Genomic DNA, 19,021 nt, shown 5'->3' on the forward strand with positions numbered 1-19,021 from the left:
GACTGTTCCCAAAGTAGAAGACACTACACCACGATTGTATGGATTCCTCTTTCAGACTTTCTATTGCATTAGTTACAAAAGATCACCAATGATGGTGGCTAAAGCAGACGACATCACCAAGGACAGGATTAGAGGACCAGAAACCTGCTCACAGCTGGCCCATACTCTCATATGCTCCCAACAGTATTAGCTTCTTTCCATCCCAAACCCTTTATACCATCATTAGATCATAGCCCCTTTGCTTAAATAGCCATTATACAATTGGTATTGTACTGAATACCATAAAGACTAGATTTAGTCAGCACTCCTAGTTTTGCTGTAATAAGAGCAGAAGCTACATGGGTACAATCTCTAGCCCCTGAGAACTAGGGCTTTTCTTTCATCATTTCTGTAGGGCTTTGAAGTGTTGCAAGGACTTTCTAGGCTCCAGAGCACAGGGGTTTTTTTGACAGTGCCAAAATGCAACAAAAAAAAGAGAAGCCACCAGCTGTTAGCTTTCCCACCACCACCTTCATGTATCCATGAGTCACTAATTTAATAAGGCTTATTCTATTAAAGCCTTTTAATAGCCCAGTCCCCCCAAAGAATTTCTAGGAAAAAATATGGTTAAGGTTTAACAAGCACTGGGCTATGAACTAAACTTAGCAATTCAGTATTCTCCCCTTAATTCAAAGTCTCATCTTGGAGGCTATCATTTGCCTTTAAATGCAACCGTGTCCTTTTCAAAACTTAAATTATGCATGACATCATTCATGGCTAAATTAGACTATGATCAGTTCTGAATGAGATGGAGTCCAAGGAAAAGCCAAGACAAGACCAGACCAATTAAAGACAGTTCAATTCAGTCATCATTACTGGTACTGTTGAGTGTTTTGCAAACAGCAACATGCAATCAAGTGATCACAGACTCTTGAAAATAATAGTGTTATTTAAGGGACAAGTATTGGTTTAGGAAGGAAACAATGTGATACAATACAGCCTGCTTCCCAGAATGGCACACTGGTGCCAGCCAACTCCAGAAGTCTCTATTTGCTAAGACTGCTGAGCTAGGAGAGGGCACTTGAGATAATTCCTGGCCTTAGGAAATGCCAGCCTACCAGTCCTGTGTTTCTTGCTGTCACTGTTTACTGTAAGTAACCAGACTGGCAGAGCCCCAGGGCAACTGCGGCCTTGCCCAGGCAACTGCAGAGAATACAAACAGCTTAGCTATTTCACTGGGTCCTCACCACCTTTTGCTTCAGAACTCACCGGAGCAAAGGCTGCTCCAGCCTTCCTGTTGCATTAGCATTTTTTTCAGAGAGAAATGGGTGGTGCCACACTGTGCCGCAGAAAATGGAACTGCCTGTAACTCCTTTTCATCCAAGAGAGGCTCCACCCCAAGACTGCAGAGGATACATTGCAAATTAACCCTCGGGAAGCTGTGCTAGGAAGGTTACCAGAAGACAAATGGTATAGAATTATCCAAGTTCTGAACAGTAGCTTAAGAATCTTTAAAAATCCCTCATCTTTGCTTAATGCCATCCTCAGAAACTGCCCGTATTAGCCCCACTTGCCCCAAGAAAATATTTTGGTTTTTAACTTAATAGGAAGTGATGTGTGCATACCACGAAGTTTACCAGAGCTTAAGCCACCCATACAAACAGATGCACAGCCATCCAGTCTGTTAGCACTGGGAAAACCAAGTGAGCAGCTCTTAAACTGGGATAGAGTTTCAGCTGCTGCTTGTCTGCCGTTACTCTTCAGTGGCACAACACAGACTTGAACTTACAGACACTAACTTCAAAGTGCTGTCTGGAGTTTTAGGAACCGTGTGTAATACTGATCTGCATTAGCAATTAAATTCTTGATTTGAGAGTGCTTCCCCTGTGAAAAGCCAAACCATACTAGAGCTGCTCTGTCTGCCTCTCACAGGCAATCTGACAGTGTTCAGTTACAATGTCTTGCCAATAGCAGTAAGGATCTTGATATATGACAGTGAAAACTAGGACTGCTCCAGGACAATTCTACTGCATGTTCCCAGAAGAACTCAGAAGCCACTAATTAGATCTGTCTGCAATTTATAGTTGTTAGAGCCTTTTGCAACTTCAGGTGGTAATAAACTCAAGAGAAAAAGAGCATCCCAGGAATTTGCAGACAGAATGAATGAAAGCTTCAACAAGACATTCAGCTCAGCACACCAGTCTATGCAGTCACAGACTGATCTTTGTGATATACGGTAAATTAAGTCTCCTTAATCCCAAAGACAGGAACAAAGATTCAGGAAAAAACATGGGTACAGTTTGCTTTCAGCAAGTAAACGCCCTCCAACACAAGCCAAGAAACAACTTGTGGTAATTGGGCAGCATAGCACACTTGGTCATCCCCTCTAACCTGCCCTGTGCTTAGGCAGACAGACTTAACCTATCTGGGATTACACAAGAAAACCCCCAGACATCATACCGAGGCATAGCAAGGTGCCATCGTATTTCCTTCTCTCTGAAAGTCAAGGAATTGCCACAGTTTTCACACTTTCACACCTAACTGACTGTCAACTGGTAAACCTGGTTTAGTTCACTCTGCCCCGAGTAAGGACACTGCAGAAGATTGCTTTGCTCTCTCCAAAGTCACCTTTGTGGAATGAGACAATGCATTTTAAAAGTGAGAGCTTAAGAACTGTTTTTTGTAAGTCTGTCCTTATCCAACTTCTCACAAAAAAGTGCATGCTTACAAGACCGAACTATGGAGTATTCCCTGGAAATGCAAAGTACTATAAGCAAAGCTGTAAGCCACACACATACATGCCCTAGCTGGCTGCTGCCATAGCGTATGTACATGGCTGAAGTACATAGGCTAAAGTGCGTAGTTCTAGATTGACTGTAGTTTCTCAGATCTCCTTTCACGCCCAAAACTGATGTCAAGCTAGAGACTACAAGCTTCCAACTGCAGAGAAACAACTGACAGGCAGGATTTCTAAACAGCCTCTAATTGCCACTTAGTAGCAGTTTCACTGCTAAGAGAGGAAATGCTACAGAACAAGGGCTGTTCTAAGAAAGGCTTGTCCCTGGAGTTACTTGCTAGGTTTCGCCTTAGATAAAGCCCTCAGAGAGAAACAAAAGCTTGAGAATTTAAATAGAACAGCAGTGCCAAGAGTATTTCACAAACCATTATAGCACATTTAATCACACAGATAACAGAAGTGCCAGAGTTGCTTTTACTTACACAGGAATGCTCAGCTCCTTGCCCACTTACCCTGTTGGCTGTCACAGCTAGATTCTGCAGGTTTTGAAGAAGTCCAACATCTGGCGGTATGGAAGTCAGGTTGTTGTGGCTGAGATCCAAGTACCGAAGTTTTCGGCAATAGAAGAGCTGGGTAGGGATCTTTTCTATCTTGTTACGATTCAGGTAAAGGCGTTCTAAATTGGTTAGGTTGCCTATTTGCATGGGGATGTAGGCAATGTGGTTGTACCACAATTTAAGGCAAGTGAGACGATGTAAGTGCTGGAAGCTGATGATTTCCTCAATGGTCTTTAGGTTATTGTCCTTCAGGTCTATCTCCTGCAGATTGTGGAGGCTAAAGATAGAGTGAGGAATGCGTTCCAAGTCACAACGGATCAGCTCAAGCTCTGTCAAGTTGACCATTTTCTTAAGGCTGTTGAGAACAATGAGCTTGGTGCCCTCATTGTTGATGGAAAGCTTCTGAAGATGCACACCAACATCTGTCACCACCTGTGGCAGCTTGGTGAGGTTACTCTTCAACCTTAACACCTTCAGCCTCTTCAGCTCTCTCAATCCATCTATCACAATGTACCGGTTGTTTTCAGCACTCAAATTTCCTGTTAGATGAAGCTCCTCTAGTGTCTTTAGGCTATAAATCCAAAGAGGAATCTCCTTGATATCTGTGAACTTGATGTGGAGAGATTTCAAATTCTCCCTTAAGAAGGCAAGGGCTGGAGCCTCAATTTTGGCAGCTGTGTGGTAGAGCCACAGTTCCTTAAGGCTGGTGAGCTGAGCAATGCTTGGGGGAATAGTGACATCGGGGATAAGCTCCAGCTTCAAGACCTCCAACTCAATGAGGTCAAAGACCGTGTCCGGAATGCCACTCAACATGAAGAGATGCAGTTCCAGCTTATCCTGGGAGTTCTTGGTGATCCTCTGGCGCAGCTTCTCTAAAGTCCACTCATTGTTGAGGTTCAGCTGCCGTAGTTTGTTCTCACTCACCTCTGACAGAAAGACAGCAAAGCGCTTGGAGTACAGTGGGTCATACTGATCGATCAGATGGAGCATAAAAGCAAAGTCATTTTTCACATCAGGAATGTCACTGTAACTGCTCTCCTCCCGGATAGACTCAAAGGAATATTTCTTGAGTGATCGCCTCAGCATCCACCAGAGTGTGTACATGCAGATCAAGCCATAGAATATCACCAAACTGATGTAGAAAGATGCCAAGATTTTGAAGAGAGTGGCCAAAGGATGAGCACAGCGGTACATCCTGTAGCCAGTCAAGCTCTCAATGTCCACTTTACAGTCAACATCAAACGTTATGTTGTTGACATAGTAAACAGTATAGCAGATGATCAGAATGAATTTGATCACTTTGATGATGGTCTGTCTCATGTACAGGCGATAAACTATATCTCCCTCTTCCACATGCGTGCGGAACTTTTTCACTTTTTCAAAGAGTGCTTTGGCCTGTTCACCTTCCTTTTTGTCCAAGACACCAGTCTCAGACCGGTCCACAATCCCTTGCTCAATTCGAGACTTTGTTCTCTGCAGCATGGGAACAGTGGCTTCCACATCCTCACTGACTGTGGAGGATTTCTTGTCCATGGAGCCATTCATTTTCCCAAATGCTGGCTTGGTATCACTCTCTTCCACCACTGTCTCAGATAATGCCCTCGTTGTCCACGGAGAGTCAAAACACTTAAGCAAAATAGATACAAAATGCTCCAGCTTGGAGCTGGTCCTTGGGAATTTGAACCAGAAGTTGCTACAAGCCAGGAAGATGAGAGTATGTAGCAGCACCAGATAAGGAAAATACTTGGCAAACCAGTGAAGACGGTTCTCATAACACACCGCATCCACATAGTTATACTGGTGCCGGTCCAAATCATATCGGATCCCTGTAGGCCCTGTATCAGTAGAGGGAACAAGACTAGAATTATAGTAGGTACGCTCTGGGGTTGTGGCTGTCCAACCTCTGACTGAGTCATTGCAAGTGTCTTTGGTAACCCATTTACAGGGCAAACAAATCATTTTGTCTTGGGTGACCTGAAGTGTCCCTCCAAACACTGCAATCATCAGCATCACTATGGAAATGTAGTCCGTGAAGACGTCCCACCATGGCTTCAGGATGCGGTATGCTGGCTGAGTGTCAGCAAAGTAGCGCAATTCAGTGACTGGAATCATGATTCACCTGAAAGGAAACCAGAAGCAGGTATTACTAGCTTAAACTGTTTTGTTCTGCTTTTCACAAGGGCATCAGGAAAACTCCTGTTTTAAGCACTGGCACAGCAAGACTGGAATTAGCTGAGGCCCAATTTCAAGTCACTTGGAGACAAGTAAATGAGGCTTCCTGTGAATAATTGGCTACAGCTGAGGCTGTGAAGTTAGTTTGTTGCTGTCTTCCCTGACAGATGAATTGTAACAAAACATCAGAAATGGTACTTACCATTAGCAGTCTGTGGGGCAAGACATTCACACTCAAAGAAAGCACGCAGGACAGACTTAAAACTACCCCGGCCAGACGAGTATTTGGAAGTTTACTGTTTTATCTAGGGACTTTATTTCAGGGATGAAGGAGTTTGCCAGCACTGTTAGAAGTGATAAAATCCATGCACAGGCCATAAGTTGTCATGAGTTTGTTACTGTTTTTACAGAGCTAGAAAATAAAAATTCTGCATTTGTGTAGCTCTCAAACTGCTGGGGCAAGGAAGAGGATTTACATACAATAGTTTTATTTCCTAGAACCCCCTCATTGATGCAACTCAACATCACATTGATGAAGCAAGCTGGAAAAGAGAACAAAGTGGCCTGATATAATGACTTTTCCTTCCATGTAAGTAGTTTTGGCTTCCCTCCTTTGCATTAATTCTCCAGGGAAAGATTAGTTACTTGCCCTCTGATAGATTCAGTACTCAAATCCTCTAACAGCTGCTCTTTGCCTTATTTGCTTCAGAAGTAGAAGAAGGGGGAGACATACTTAAAAGAAGAATTCACTTCCCCAACCAACCACTCCCACCTAGAGTTCATCTCAGCTGGGATTTAAGCGTCACAAAGGAAATCAAAAGGTTCTGGGAAGCAGAGGGCTTATGGCAGTGCTTTTTCTGTCCTTCAGACTTCCAGATGAAGCTTGGAGCACATTCTTCAACAAGCCATAGAAAGCCCGGAAGCCTGACTGATCCATGGATAACTGAGCTCACAAAATTCCCCTATCTGACAGGCAACACAAGCAAAGAACACGAAGTCATTGTAACTTGTTCTAATGCAGTGAAAAAGCAGTAGTATCACATCACACTTGCTAGCAAAGTTCAGGAGCAGGGCAAGCACTAATCTTTCAGTCATTTTGAAACTCCCATGAATTCAATTGTAAAGGAGGAAGAGCAAAAATTCAATCATGTTACCCCAACCCATAAGATATGATTTGTACACACAGTCCCAACAAGTCCTGTGGGACTGCAGGGTTGATAGCAGGTTTCTATATACCATTGGCTGGGAGAAAGCTTTCTTTGACAAGTGGGGTGTCCATACCACCTGCTTTGGTAGAATTCAAGTTTGTATTTAAAGTGAACTTCCAGCACAGAACTGCAAAGGAAGCCCTTCCTAATACGAACTCAAAAAGCACCACATTCCCTCGAGACGCTAAATACAGCACTATTCCCTGGTTTGCTGCTTACAACAATAAATGGTAAAATGCCAGCTTTGACTTCGTGCTACTTGGGAAGGCTGCGCAACTAGAGGTAGATTGAAAGACGACAGCCATCCCTGAAAAAGTGTTTGCCCTTCTGCCCATTCAGTTCCATTACTACATTAGTCTATCACAAAAGACAGACTGGGGTAACTCTACATGCAATTTTTTTTTTTTGAGTGGGGAATTTTAAGAGACAAAATGGCAATATCTGTTTTTAGAAGTTCAGTAAAACAAGGCAGACCACCAAATCTATTAATTTATCAACCAGTAAACTCATGCAATCCTGGCACAGGATGCAGAAACAAGGGATGAAAATAGCCATATACAGCACTGTCAGAAGAAACTACTGTCCTGTTAGGCTGCAGAGCACTAGCGAAGTGGCTGGCGTGCCTCTGCAGAATGGACTGCATTGAGCAGATTAGGGCAAGAGGATTACACATTCGCAGGGACAGGGAAGAACAGGCAAAACTGAACATCTTCTGCACCTGAGCAGCTGGAATTAAGAGGAGCAGCAAGGTGTTCAGAGCCCCCTCCCAGTCCTGTTGCTAGCTTGCTGCAAGGCTCTAGGCAAGGTATTTCAGCCATGCCTCAGCTTCCTTCTCTGAATACATCCACCTCAGGGAGAAGAGAGTCCATTTGCAAGATATAGTAGAGAAGAACTTTCTTCTGTAGAAGTCCTAATACCAGGATAAAACAGGGTACAGAAGTTTTCTTTACACCCCCTGCACTCCAGAACACCTCAGATGAAGCCAACAGTTAAAGAGCTCCCTGAATCACAGGTCCTGGTGATGTATGTCTCCTGAGTTTGTCTACACAGACAAGAAAATTCAAAGTCAAAACCCATTTCATATCTGTATTTTCTGCAGGAAAATCTATAGCTCTGACAGAAGCCTTTAATCACTACTGACAGAAGCCTTATACTACCCCAGCCCCTTTACCCATCCATTCCCTCCCTCTTCAGAAGCACCAAACCAGGATATATACCTGATTTTTGGTTGTGGGTTTGGTGGTTTGGTTTTTTTCTTTTCTGTTTGGTTGGGTTTTTTGTTAGGACCCCTACTACACCAGGCTAGGGAAGCAAGACAATTCATAAAGAAACCAGGAAGTTCAGCTGCTGAAAGGTTTGAGAGCCAGGGCAGGACCACTGACATACTGCCAGACCACAAGGAAAAAGCAGCAAGACAAGAACACACATGCCCTCCCTTGTCACCCTCTGCATCCCTCCCTCTGCAATCAGACTGAGGGAGCGGAGTCCTGCACTTCTACAGTCCAAACAAGAGAAAGCCTGGAAAGCTTTGCAAGAGGGGAACATCAAAAGCTACTGCACTCATCTGCTGGAACAGTTAACTTTGACATGGCTTAGCTTCTGAAATGCATCTATGCTTGCAGGTGAGCACAGCTTCAGTTCTACCAGACTCATAACCTGGGGTGGGCTTTGAGAGCCAGATGTCTCATTACACACCACCCTAAGGCTCCAAGAGAGCCTAATGGCAGTCTCTTAACAAGTACACATCTTTCTTAAACACTCTTGCCAGATGTGATGGAAAGCTTTTGTAGTGACTCCTTCTAAACTACATCTAATGCTGCTTCTAAACTACATCTACACAAATGCTGCCATACCATTCATTGCTCTCCATAAATGCTGTGTAAGATCCTATTCCTCTTTTCAGGAACATGCGGCAAAAACACTGATATTGTTCATAAAGGAACTGGTCCCTATTTAAAAACTCCTTACTCTTCCTACCCCACACCAAGGAAAAAATAAAATATTTATCTCTTTCCTTCTCTTGGCTAGATACCACTTCTCCCCAAAGATCCTTCCTCCTCCCTCCAGTGCTTCATCACTCTTGGTAGGGAAGCTTTTGCAGGAATTGTCAGGCCCTTCATAGTTATCCCTAGAAGGCTTATGAAATAGGGAAGATCTTTTCAGGAATTGGGGTCTCATGGCTAAGGCATTTGCAGACTTGAGTTGTAATGCTGGGTTGCTAGTTTTGCCCAATCCAGGAAATGCCCGATTTCTTCTCACAAGAAATTAACCTTGTGCTCACTTTGATTCATATCTCAAGATAGCTAGGAAGGAAACCAACAAGAAATTAGCTCAGCAGGCTCCCTAATTCTATTTACCAGTTATATGGGGTAGGAAATCTCCCTTTACCTTGTGCACGTACAAGATAGTTAAAAAAAGTCATCTGAGTGTCCCATGAGAGTCTATTACAGCTCACTGTCAGCAATTAAACCCCCGGTAGGGTGGAGTAGGAAATCTCCTGCCTTCCAGTAACAATGACAGGGTCACTGGAGGAAGAAAAGGACATTCATAGCAAGTCTCCACTCCTCCTGGCAGCAGTGGAGACCCTGTTCAAGCTCCAGAAGAAGAACGATAAAACTAGGGGCCACCTTTACAGAAGCTGGAATTTGCCATGTCTTATCTAATCTTACTCCCAGCATCTGCAGTAAGAGGGAAAATTGCTCATCAAAAACTTTTGAGAAAGTAGGTGGGAAAGTAGTTGCATCCCTCCTCACCCAGATTTCCCATGCCTGTAATCCATTTCTACTTCCTGAAAGACAGTTCTGCATCAAGATGCAAATGTCATCTTTATTTTGTGGACTCCATTTTGTAATCATTCTAGAATGTGATTCTTGTTGCAACACTCTCCTTTCTCGATTAGAGCAAGCAGTTTTGCTGCTTGGGTTGATGACAACAGCAGACTAACTCTGAGAAGTCAGATTCTCAGGGGCCATCTCTGTCACTTGACGCTCCCCTGCACAGTAGGATTCTTCCCATAGGGACTGTGATTCCAACCACTATATAGAAACCAAGCAAGTAGCTGGAACACAGACTCTCTCAAGTACACAGGCAGCAGAACAGAATGATTTACATGAAGGATATTATTCTGGCATAAGACTAGGAATAATCCTTGCACGAAGACAGCCCGCCAAAAATGAAGTTACCTCTCTTGTGACCAAGACCGGACCAAGCTCCACAGGACCAGCAGGCAGACTGTAGAGATCTCAAGCTTCAGCTCTTCTGAGAAGTTGAACTCCAGTGTGCTTTGTCAGCAGGAAAGTGTTTACTGTGAAGAAGCTTCATTTGCTAAGTCAGTTCTGTCATGTAGCCTCACTGAAGGCTGAGCACAGAACACATGAACTGAGTGAAGGAGTTTATAGGCAGGAACAGTCATAACTGGAAAGGAAGTACCATGTCAGAGAAGTCTTGGTGAAGAAGGATCCGAGTTCCTTCATATATACCTGCAGAACTTTCCAGTTGGGGCTCAGAAACAGGTGATATGCTGACAGTATAGTTAACTCTGCCACATGGAAGGTATCAATACTGAGATTTTGAAAGAGTGCTTTATTCAAGTTTAAAGACAAGTTGATTTCACTAAACTTGCATAAGGTGATAGGTCAGAACATCTCTGCCTGAACTCCTGTCAACTTATCAGAAGCATAAGGAAGTAAGTTTTCCAAGGGTATAATTAAATATGCAGGCTTTAGGTATTGCACACTGAGGAAAAAAAAAATCTTACAAGTGTCTGTCTCAGAGGTGTTTCAGCATTTGCATTCCACAGTGCTTTCCTAGCTACCACACAGTCCCTGAGCAGTCCCTCACCCCCTGCCCCTCAAGAAATGACTTTACCTTTGAGGGTTTCAGCTATACCAAAGCAGCACTACTTTGAGCACTACGATTCATATCCAGTACAGAACAACCCCAGGACAGTTTACAGCAGCAACATCTGAGATAGTACCAAGAGAGATCTGTATGCTAAAGCCTCATTATCACACAGCAGGATCAATCCAGCCTAAATAAATACACTCCTGAAATCTTTGCACATTCCATATTTAGATACCACATATCTCTTCAGTGCCCGCAGATTCACCCAGATCCAAGTTTGCATCCCACAATGGACTCCTTTTGCCAGATGATCATCCCTGCCTCAACCTCCTGGGCACCTACCTACTGTGTGCAGCACAGCCTCATCATTAATGCTGAACAGGCTGATACAACAGAAGAAACAGCAGTTTCAGACTTACATAACCAGCCTGCCAAACCTACCCAGACTTCAGCCAACCATAAGCATCACCAAGTACTAATCCTATGTTTTATTAGACACACCTGGAGGAGAAAGATAATCACTCATGTTAGAAGAACAGGGACATTCTGAGCACACCACACCTAAACAATAAAACCAGAAACAAGATTAAATGTATCTGGCTGACAGAGACATCATAAAGCAGCATGTACCTTACTAGATAAAGGCCGACAGAGCTGAGAGCATGAATGCTTTCCACAAACCCCAGGACCCCTGTGATATTTAACAAGTTCAAGGTATTAACAGAGCAACTGCTGCAGGAGCAAACATCCTCTGATTTGAACAATTCCTCTATCCAAAGCCATCCAACCTAAACAAGTGAAGATTGACTTCTTGTTGACAGACACCTGGCTGAACAGCACTTGAAATTCCTGCCTGCAACTGCTGGCCAGCATATCCAGCTAGGGACAATGTGAACAGAAACAACATCACTGTTCTATTTCACTGGCTAGTTTGTCAGTTTGACTCATCATTTGCCAAATACTTTATCCAGCCCCCTCTTTCCTCCTTCTTTCTGTTGTCCATTCTGATACTAATGGCTACTGGCAAAATAGAACTACACGCAAGATCTCATGACATGCACAAGAATTTAAGTTTCCACCTCTTACTTCCAGGCCCTCCCTGAAATCAGGGAAGTCCTCCTCACCTTTAGTGGCATGCAGCTTCCAAATGAGGCTGTCTCATAATACAGTTTTAGATAAGTAGACATGGATGGATGCATTATATGTTGGATCTTGCAACTCTTTAGTTTCCACTATACATATTCTTAATTCTCAGTGGATTTCCTTGTAAGACTGTGGACTGCAAAGCAGAAGTCAAGCACTGCTGACAGAATTTCTTACCTCTCAGAAGCCCAGAGAAAGAGGAAATTGTTCACGTGCCGACAGCACCAGAGGTAGATAAGAGAAAGAAAAATCTTGATGCTGTTAAAACTATAGCCCTGATTATTGACGAGCTACAACATGTTACAATAAGTTTTCAACAGAACAGAGCTTCCCTCCCCAGCATGCTGCTACCTGAAATCCTAAGGAAGGGCATGACAGAGCTCTTTGTTAAAAAACCAGGAAATATAAGGTCAGAAATGGGACTGGGAATCTATGTGTCTCCTCCCCCATGTTTATTAGGCCCAGAATTAAAAGAAAAAAAGTAGGGTGAAACAGAGCTGCTTTCAGGCACCCCTCAGAAAACCTTCCAAGCACAGGACAGCCACACAATCAACTGGAAAAGTCCAAGATAAGAGATGGAACAACTCAAGTGATTTTGTCCTTTGCTGCTTAGAAATAAAACAGCAGTGAAGCCAAGTGCCAAAGCCCTGACCAACAAACTGTTATCCCTACATCAAGCTCTTTCTGCATGAAAAAAATAAATCCCTCCTGTGGGACAAAATGTCTTCTGAGATAGAGAAGTGAATATGTGAAGTTTAAGGGGTCATTTATCATTTAGACTAGCACATAGAGTAGTGGAAACAGCAGCTGCCAGAACTTACACTCTTAACTTAGTGGAACAGCCAGTGAATTCAACACTGAGAGCAATGCAAGCTGGTTTTCACACAACCATCCAGCAGCTGTATGAAACATTCAGCCACACCCAAGCCACAAGATACAGCAGGATTAAGTGAATCGACTGGGTCGCAATACCTTTACTGAAGCTCATGAAAAAGAATAATCCGCCTACACTATGGATAGCACTATCATCTTTACATCTATCCCTTAGTTGACTCTTCCTGTCAGATGCAAGACTGACATTCTTTTCTTAACAGTCTAGTGCAACAGCTCCTGTTTACCATCACATAAACAAGCCTGTCCTAACAAGTACAGGGAAGCACATCTGCACTATCAGAACAATCCATGATGGAGACCTGGCTTGGCCTGCTACATTTTCTGACTTCTGGCAGCATTTTGGCCCAGCTGCACAGAATTGAACACAGTCTGCAGTTACCAGCATCACTGACACTTGGAGCAGGGACTGTATGTCTGTGTCATACAGCTATGTAAATTTAAGTGCTATCAGATGACTTGCAACACTGATGCAAACCAGAGAAAGATGCCTGTATCAGCTTATAAATTATGAATGGACATGGCCACAGGCTTCCTATCCAAAATTAATTTTCTCTTTGCCATAAAAAAGGTGCTTCAAGGACAGAGCATTGGAGCTTGTCTTGGAAAAGTACGACTGCCTTATTCCAACAGGACGCTATGAAACACTCCCTTGTACTAATGCAAGTGATTGAATTAATTCTGTTAGTAACTACTTAAGATAAACAGACAGCAACAGCATTACCTTGTAACAACCAGAACAGCTTCGAGCACCTCATCAGCTGCAGGAAAAGGCTATTCAGCATTTAATTCCAGCATTGAGAAGAGTTATACAAGAAAAGGTAGCCAACTGTTTTCGGCTAAAGACAGAAATGGTGGACAGAGCAGAGCTTTGACATATCTAACAGATTAAGAAATCAAGACACTAGATTCAGAGTAAAAACTTTTAAGTATAATCTTAATTGATTGTTGACAGATTGTCACAAGATGCACAAATCCATGGGTGTTGCCACAGCTGTTTTCAAGCTCAAAGAGGTGAGCCAGTTAAGATGAAAGAAGATGGAGATGAGAACAACACAAGATAAATAAGACATCAGCACAATAATATTTAGCCTCAGCCTGAGGAAAGAAGAAGAATAAGTACATATTCACCATACCCTATATAAGCCTTGCTTTCAGGACCATGAGCTCCAAAACAGTGGCTATGACTTCTAGTTCAGAAGATTTTCTGAATGCATTGGTCAATTAATAAGGGACAGGCCATCTAACTTTTGATCACCAAGACCCAGTAAAACCAAGACTCTAAAGAAGAACCTGTTAACTAGTCCAGTACATAGCTTTACTGTGCACAAACACGGGCTGTAGCTAGAGAAGCAGCTTGCAAATTTGTCACAAAAGAGCAGCTTTGTGAATTGCCAAGGTAATTTTATAGCAAATGTTAACAATGCTTAGTACACAAGGAGAAGGAAGCACTATTATTTCACCAGGGAGGTCATGACTGCATAGCTTTTAGCTTCAAACGCAGTTTCATAGCAGCAGGAGGGGCATGTATAATCCAGCTATACGAACTGGATTTCAAGTTGCAATACAAAATACATGCACCACATCAACAGTTTAAGGAAAAAGCCACTCGGAAGCATTCAAGATGTGCTCTTCAAAGCATGTAGACTGTTAAACGCCTGTTCAGTATCAGTGTGCATACCCTAAACTGAGGCTATTTTTGAAAACACTTGGAAAAGATGTACAAAGGAGGCTCACCACAGTGCAGCTGAATACGTTAATGATTACCAAAAAAATATCTATGCATCCTCCCTCTTATATTAAGGAGCCCCACACAAAACTCCTAAACCCTTCTCCTCTGTGCTCCACCAGCACTCACCTGACATTGCACCTCCATTTTCCTAGACACCAGTTAGGCTCAATCTAACACCAGAAGTGAGTTTCACTTCCTTTTTAAGTACTCCACTGAAAAAAATCCTTCTTTAGAACGTGGAAGAATTACATGAAAGCCCCTAAATAAGCCTGCTCCAATCACACAGCAATAACACAATAACTTATACATTTGATCTCCACTGCTTATTAAAAAGGAAAGAGTATCAGAGAACCCCAAACCACAGACCATCTTTCTGAATGCCTGCAGCATTTACTAGAATGTAATCAACTCTAAGCATTCAGTAAGTCATCACTGGAAGGCTTCAGGCACTCCACATTTCAAACATGGAAACATTAGATTTTAACACATGGCTTCTGGCATACTTTAAAGAAATATTTATGCACATTGTCTTTGACCTACATGAATAGCTTTAAGGTTTCCAAATACCATGAGAGAATCAGTATGAAAAACAAATTGGTGAACTGCCAGAACACTAACCAGAACATCAGATATGTCTTAGGGATACTTGTATTCTGGAAGCAACATATTGCACATCTCGCTGCTCAGAACATGACAAATCTGGACAGCATTTCTCATCTTGAAGATAAGCACAGAATTCTGCAATACCTTTCATCGCTATCCTAGTGAAGAATCAAGGAAGCAGGGAGTTTCTTGCAACTAGTTTCTGCATTGCCTGACACCCATGTGGGTGACTAGCCAGTGCACTCCTGAATTCACTGTGAAAAATTGCCTAGGAGATGGCTATACAGCAACACAAACATCACCCTGCAGGAAAAGGAAGAGCACCTACCAAATTGAACAGTTCTCGCTACTTCTCAGCTGCATTCCTTTTAGGCAGCAGTCACCAAACCATTTACTGGAAAGCCTTCAAATATTTACTGTTTAGTGCAATAAGAAGTTGGTGTTTTCCTGGCCAGAAGTTAGATGTATGGGTAAATGTGTAACAGTTATATTCTACTTCGGACAATGCTCAGTTCCTATACTCTTTTTTCCCATATCACCCTCTGACCAACCACCTTTCCTCCTTGCTCCTTATCAGTCATCTCATCACTGCCCTGTGCTTTGCAACTGTGTTTAAGTAGTATCCTGCTTATTTTTTCTGGCTTTACTTTACCATCAAGAGCTCACCTGTAGCCCTTACCCTGCAGCTGGGTTCTGCTATCTGCACTTCAGTTCTCTGTGCTGGAAGTGGATGATGTTTCTGCGTGCTGGATCCTGAGCGGGTGCTGAAGTATTGCATTCCCCACACGCCATGGGAACAGCTTCCCTGAAATGAAACAGAGATTATCAGCAAAGAAGAGGGGATCAAGTTCACAGCGGGACCACGTTATGTAAAAGCTTGGTAAAGGGTATCTAAGAAGCAACTCAGAGGGTCCCTGGGAACCAGAGACACCCCAATATTTAGAAAGATGGCAAGAGCTCTAAGAGCTAAGTAAAACTCTTAGAAGGAAGGAACCTCCAACATGTTATTCCAACAGAAGTTACCAAAAAGCAAGTGTTGCAGACCCAGCCAAAGGAGATGCTGAATATTAATGCTATAACTAAGCCTAAACTGGTAGAGACAGATTAACCTCCTGGAAGAGAGTGCAAGATTTTTTTAGATGGGAAAAAGAACTGTACTACCTACTTTCTGGCTTTACTACCTACTTTCTAGTCTGAAAAGTTTGAAGTTTTTTTTCCAATCAGGAATACCTGAAAGTGTTGATCATCTTCCTTTCCATTCTGGATTCAAGCAACCGTCCCCCTTCCTCTCAACACATATCTACCACCATGAACCTTTTTCAAGTGGCAACAGTTTAGCACCATCAACAAGAATTACAACAGCTTTTTTTTCTTGCTTCCTGCATGTCAGCATGGGGCATGGGAAAACAGACAAGGGAGCAGACCTAGGCTTTGAGAGACTCTCAAGTGTTTAGCCTCCTAGCTATGTAGAACAGGACTGCAGAACTTCAGAAAACATTTTGTTAACGATAGGGAAAAACGAAAAGGAGGAGACATCACTGAGGAAAAAAAAATTAACCCATACTGATAAAGATGTTCAAGAATACGTTCCTCCTGATTCCACAGTTACCATTAGGGCTGACAGGCTTTGAATTGACCCCCTCTTAATCAAAGCTCTTACATTTTAGCTGTGACAGACTACTGCAAAGGAAACGTTTAAAGGAGAGGACTCTCTGACCTTCTCCCCCCGCCTGCTCCCAGGCGACGGCCTCAGCACCAGCCCAAAGCCACAGCTCCTCGGTACCGGCTCCGCTCCCGCACACGCTGACTGCGCATCAGCCCCATCTGCCCACAAGCCTGCCACACCGCCTCAGCTTTCCAGAAACAGAGGAGACATCCTCTATAAGATATATATAAAAGAACCCAACCAGCTTCCGTCCCCAGTACCGCTGCCAGGTAACAAATACAGGACTTCTCCCCCTTGCCGCAGAAGCAAGGTCCCCCGGAGGGAACACCCAGCACACACACAGACGGGACGGCCCTGCCTCGCCCCACAGACGGGGGGGACGGGGGACGGACGGGGACGGCGGACACGACCCACCTGCCCCCCAGCCCCCGGCTCCCCGCCACCTGCGGGTTGCCCCACCGCCTGACAGGGCAGGGACACGGAGAACACGAATTACTGCCGAATTAGTCAGCAAATCCTCCCCGCCCGCCCGGGCAGTGCGAGGGGAGCAGCTCGGCGCTCAGGCCCCACCTGGCCGCTGCCCTCCCCTCAGGGCTGCGCCCCCTCAGGCGCCCCCCGCCGCCGTCGGACCCCGGTCCCAGCCCTGCCTACTGCGGGGCCCGGTCCCGTTCCCCTCACGGCCGCCCCACCCGGGGGACACGTCCCCACAGCCCCACGCGTCCGCAGCACCCTGCCGCCGGCACCCACCTGGCCGCCTCGGCCCCCGCCCTCCCTCACGCCGGCTCCGGCTCCTTTTGTTCGCCCCTAACCGCACCGCGGCAGCCCCACCCCGGAACTGACCTCACCCGCCCGGCATGGCGGCCATCAGCCCGTCCCGCCGCCGCTGCTGCTACCGCTGCTAGCGAGGAGCAAAGCAGGGCGCCGCCATCTTGGGAGTGGGCATGACGAGAAAGGCGCGCCGCCATCTTTGTGCAGGGCGCGGCCGACTCGGATGGGTGGGCGGTATTTATGGGGGCGGGGGCGGGGATGATGAGGAGCGGAGAGGCGGGGAGGGGAAAGTGAGGGCGGGGGCGCCATCTTGGTGCAGGGCAGCGCGCAAAATGGTGAGCGTCTTAAAGGGGCCGCTACAATTCCAGCCTCAGCGCTGGGCCGGCGAAGGGGAAGGTGGGGAGCTGAGTTCCTTCACCTGCTGTAGCAGGACAGCAGTACTTTGGAGTCCAGAATTTATTCTTTTTGTCAAAACAAAAAAAAAATTTACCTCTTTATGAAGGTTTATGACCCAACCATGATCAAGCCTTCTGTCATTATTTCATTTAATGTAATTCTATGTACAGCAACTCGGTCTCGCAGCCTGTGGTGCTGAGAGATGGCAGCCTCTGTCCCTCAGAAAGAATAGGGAGGAAAGCTAGGCCTGCCAATGACAGCTTCAGGCCCTGATTCAGGCTGGTGTCACTGCTGTGAAAACACAGAAGGGTAAAAAAATGAGAGCCTGTATGCCCTGACATCACATTGTTTCAGTTTTAGCCCCTCAGCGTGGTTCAAGCCATGCAAAGCACTGAGAGGAGCGTCCGCTCAGCTGTCCGGACCTGGTGTGCATCACCTCCAGGCTCACAGACAAAAAGGAGGCTGTGTCTTTCCTTGTCAGGGCCCTACCTCCTCTCAGGTGACATTAAACCCTTTCCTGAGCTCCTAAATAGTTAAAATCAGCTTCATCTGCCTCACTCTGTGGCTGTGCCCTGTGCAGGAGGAGGGATGGTACGTAGCCCAGGCCTGACCACCCGGTAGCCCAAGCCTGGCCACCCGGTCCTCCTCTCACATGCCCATGCCAGCGCAAAACTGATTCATGCCCGGTTCCCATCCTTCAAATCACCAAGCAATAACCAAGGTGGCAGACATCATCTGTATTTAGGGAACAGGGGCACATGGTCCAGATCGGTGGAGAAAATCTGGTGAACCTCTTGCTGGATGCCTCAAATAAAAAGTAGTGGATACAACTAGTATCAACATGTAAGGCTAGTTAACAGAGAATGAAGATATAAGAGAGTTAGTTAGTTAATAGGAGCTAGTTAATAAGAGAATGAAAATAATTTAAATTGCAGCTTTTACCACTTTTTCCTTAAGAGCCAACCTATGTGACATTTCTAAAGTGGAATATTTTGAAAACCCCATTCCATTTCTCTAACAACAGCTCACCGAACTAAGACCACTGGAAAATACAGCATTTGTTTCCTTGCAGCAGGAATAGTAACACCAATGTGTTACGAGGATATTTCCAACAGTAATTTTGTGGTACCTGAAAAAAGCAGGCTGATTCACTAATGGTTATTTTCATTTGGCTGACTCATTGGAGGACACTGGGCAGCACCATTTTTTTAAAAATTCATAAAGGATGGTTCAAAGGCATTCATTATAATTTCATTAGTGTACAAGAGGCAGTTCTGAGTGGTTAAGTGCAGCCAATTTGAACTTCTATACATCAGTGATCACTGC

General features: G+C 44.6%; 1 protein-coding gene across 6 annotated transcripts in view; it reads right to left on the reverse strand.

Annotated features, from left to right (window-relative positions):
• Positions 1–17,503, reverse strand: part of LRRC8A (leucine rich repeat containing 8 VRAC subunit A) — a 23,254-nt gene extending 5,751 nt beyond the window's left edge. For 2 of the 6 annotated variants that reach the window (XR_012045602.1, XM_072882671.1), the window contains exons 1-3: positions 17,279–17,335; positions 15,532–15,670; positions 3,229–5,392 (exon numbers count right to left, since the gene is read on the reverse strand). Coding sequence is in view for 5 of the 6 variants with exons in the window: in XM_072882671.1 (XP_072738772.1) it covers positions 3,229–5,385 (2,157 nt within the window). In the remaining variant the exon portion in view is untranslated. Of the gene's footprint in view, positions 1–3,228; positions 5,393–15,531; positions 15,671–16,582; positions 16,745–17,278; positions 17,336–17,371 lie in introns of those variants that run through there. The other 4 variants (XM_072882674.1, XM_072882676.1, XM_072882675.1 and 1 more) reach the window with 4 other exon arrangements.
• Between the last annotated feature and the right edge of the window lie 1,518 nt (positions 17,504–19,021).

Source organism: Ciconia boyciana, chromosome 18 (assembly GCF_034638445.1).
Source record: "Ciconia boyciana chromosome 18, ASM3463844v1, whole genome shotgun sequence".
Lineage (NCBI taxonomy): Eukaryota > Metazoa > Chordata > Aves > Ciconiiformes > Ciconiidae > Ciconia > Ciconia boyciana.